The sequence below is a fragment of the Phytophthora parasitica genome (assembly GCF_000247585.1).
Source record: "Phytophthora parasitica INRA-310 unplaced genomic scaffold supercont2.12, whole genome shotgun sequence".
Taxonomy (NCBI): Eukaryota; Oomycota; class Peronosporomycetes; order Peronosporales; family Peronosporaceae; genus Phytophthora; species Phytophthora nicotianae.
Window position 1 is genome coordinate 973,997 of NW_008648998.1, and position 2,843 is coordinate 976,839.

The following is a 2,843-nucleotide window of genomic DNA, read 5'->3' on the forward strand; positions in this document are numbered from 1 at the left end:
CTGCGGACTCTACTGCCACGGAGGGGGCGGAACTGGCTGTCGTAGCTTGTGTGGCGCTCGCTGCGCTGTTACTACTTGGCTGTTTCTCGTTCTGCTGTCGCATCGGGGGCGCTCGCAGTAGCCAGAAAGAAGAGGATCTTGAGACGGAGCTACTGAAGGTATCTTCACGCTCAGTCAAGAAGCTGGAGTTCCGTAACATCAGCTGCTTTGCCAGTGTCGACAAGAAGTCTACCGAGCAAAAGACCATCTTGAACCAGATCTCTGAAAGCGTCTCACGTGGCCAAGTGCTCGGTCTATTGGGGCCTAGTGGATCCGGCAAGACAACGCTGTTGAACGCTCTTGCAGCTATGCAAAACGGTACCTCCAAGTTCACTGGAGAGCTCTTACTGGACGGTAACAAGGTGACCAAGGAATACCGACGTATCGCTGCGTACGTGCAACAAGATGACACGCTTTTCTCGACGCTTACAGTCCGCGAGTGTATCGCGTACTCGGCTCAACTGCGCCTTCCAATATCAATGACCGACTCGGCCAAGTCTGCGATGGTTCACCGGGTTATTACGGAACTTAACCTCAGTCACGTTGCCAACTCTCGTATTGGCTCGGTGGGTGGGAGCACCTCTGAACGAGGCATTTCTGGCGGTGAGAGACGTCGCGTGAGTATCGGTATGGAACTGGTAACGTCGCCGCAGATCCTCATCTTGGACGAACCTACTTCCGGATTGGACAGTTCGTCGGCCCACTCGGTTGTGAAGCTTATTAAGGAGTTGGCCAGTCACGATCGCATTGTAATTCTGAGTATCCACCAGCCAAGTTCTCGGTCCTTCCTACTACTTGACAAGATCATGTTGCTAGGAAAAGGACAACTGCTGTACAGTGGCAAACCTGCGGACTCGAAGCAGTATTTCCATGAGCTTGGCTTCAAGTGTCCCGAAGATGACAACGTCGCCGACTTCATCCTCGATGTAGCCATCGAAAACAACAACTTGCCTATTGTCCAGTCCAAACAGGACAATACCGTCCCTGAAAAAGTAGCTGTGTCAGTGAACTCCACTGAACCGGAGGAGTTTTCTCCTAAGACTCCTATTGGCAGTCCATTGTACGAACCAGACTCATCCCCGTTCATGTTTGAAGATAGCTCTGAGTCGAGGAGCTTAGTGGCTTCGTTCCAGTCGAGTATGATCCAGATCCGCGTGCTGTTCACGCGTACAGCTCAGAATATCTTCCGTCACCGCTCATTGTTGGTCCAGCATGTTGTGCTGAGCTTGGTGCTCGCTCTGTTTGGCGGTTTGATCTTCAACAACGTATCGGACAACCTGGCCGGCTTTCAGAACCGCATGGGCGCATTCTACTTCATTCTGACGTTTTTCGGCTTCGCAAGTATGAGCTCCATGGATTTATTCATCTCTGAACGTCCGATTTTCCTTCGTGAGACTGGAGCCATGTATTATGGAGCTTTTAGCTATTTCTTAGCTAAAATGACGCTCGACTCGTTACTGCTTCGAGTGCTTCCAGCATCGATCTTTGCTTGCATTTTCTACTGGATCATGGCGCTCCAGGCTTCGGCTGATCGCTTCTTGCTCTTCTGGTTGACTCTGGTGCTGTTTAACGTAGCGGCGGGGTCGATCTGTCTGCTTGTTGGAGTATTGTCGAGACGTGTTGGATCAGCCAATCTTGCTGCTACGGTGGTACTGTTGATCATGCTGCTGTTCGGTGGCTTCCTGCTCAACTCGGAGACGATGCCAGACTCGGTTGGTTGGCTCAAACACTTGTCCATTTTCGGCTACGCGTTCGAGATCCTGATGGCCAACGAGTTAGAAGGAATCGTCTTGTCATTTGATGCTCCGGGATACCCGGCTGTTCCAGTGTATGGCGAAGTGTACCTTAAGACGCTGGGGATGGACTACACCCAGCGCTACTATGACGTGGCGGCACTTGCGTTGATCGCTATCGTTCTGCAATTGGTGGCGTACTTGTTCTTGTCGCTGCAAGTCCCAAGGCACCGTGCCATGGCTCACTATGGTAAGAACGATGGCGTGACTGCCTCTGGAGGCAAGGAGGAAGGATATGAAGCGTGCAGCTCGGGTCGCATTCGACAGTGACTGCATCATAGTGCGAGTCAAGCCTACTGGGAGGCTATGAACGAGAAATAAACGAAATTCTTTGCGAGTGAATCGCTGGATACATCTACATGTGTTGTCATTGATCAGGTCGATTGATTCCCAATTTGAGGAAGGTGCGCTTGATACGTTCTTATTATTTGTGGCAGGAGCATTGTATGATTTAATGACTAGTACTACTAATACATTAGAGTCATCGTGTTCGTGGTTCACAGTGCACATGCGGCACCCGATGCCACTGAAGCCGTCACGGCACTCGAAGTTTCCAGACTCGCCAAGTCGTTTGTAGTCGGAGTCGCATGTTGCATTGGCCAAAACTCGAACCACTGCAGACAACAGTCCCAAAATCAGTAAAATACGAAGCGAAGACACGAGTCTTGGTTCCTATGGTGGCAGATCGAGAATGGTAGATATGATAGACTTACCGCTACAATAAATATGACACTTGGACGAAGGAATAGTAGAACGCCCGGGCCTTCTTCCTGATGCTGTATGGGAAAACGGCATCTATATCAAGAATACCGACGAGATAGATATAATAAAGGAGACGAAGAGTGCATTCACGTGATCAGTCGAGTAGATGTTTGTTATCTTTCTTAAGCTCATTGAGTAGCACGTTAGTAGCGATTTCTTTATCAGTAGACGAATCGAATCGTAATTCATTGGTATCGTAGTAGAACCCAGCATTTCCTTTGTTTAAGAATGGATCTACAGTCGAAGTAG

General features: G+C 49.7%; 1 protein-coding gene across 1 annotated transcript in view; it reads left to right on the plus strand.

The window, feature by feature from the left end:
• Window positions 1-2,102, plus strand: part of PPTG_07635 (hypothetical protein) — a gene marked incomplete at both ends in the record, with an annotated part of 4,086 nt that extends 1,984 nt beyond the window's left edge. Inside the window, one exon of the mRNA XM_008901916.1 lies at window positions 46-2,102. Coding sequence (XP_008900164.1) covers window positions 46-2,102 — 2,057 coding nt within the window. The remainder of the gene's footprint in view (window positions 1-45) is intronic.
• Window positions 2,103-2,843: the final 741 nt, after the last annotated feature.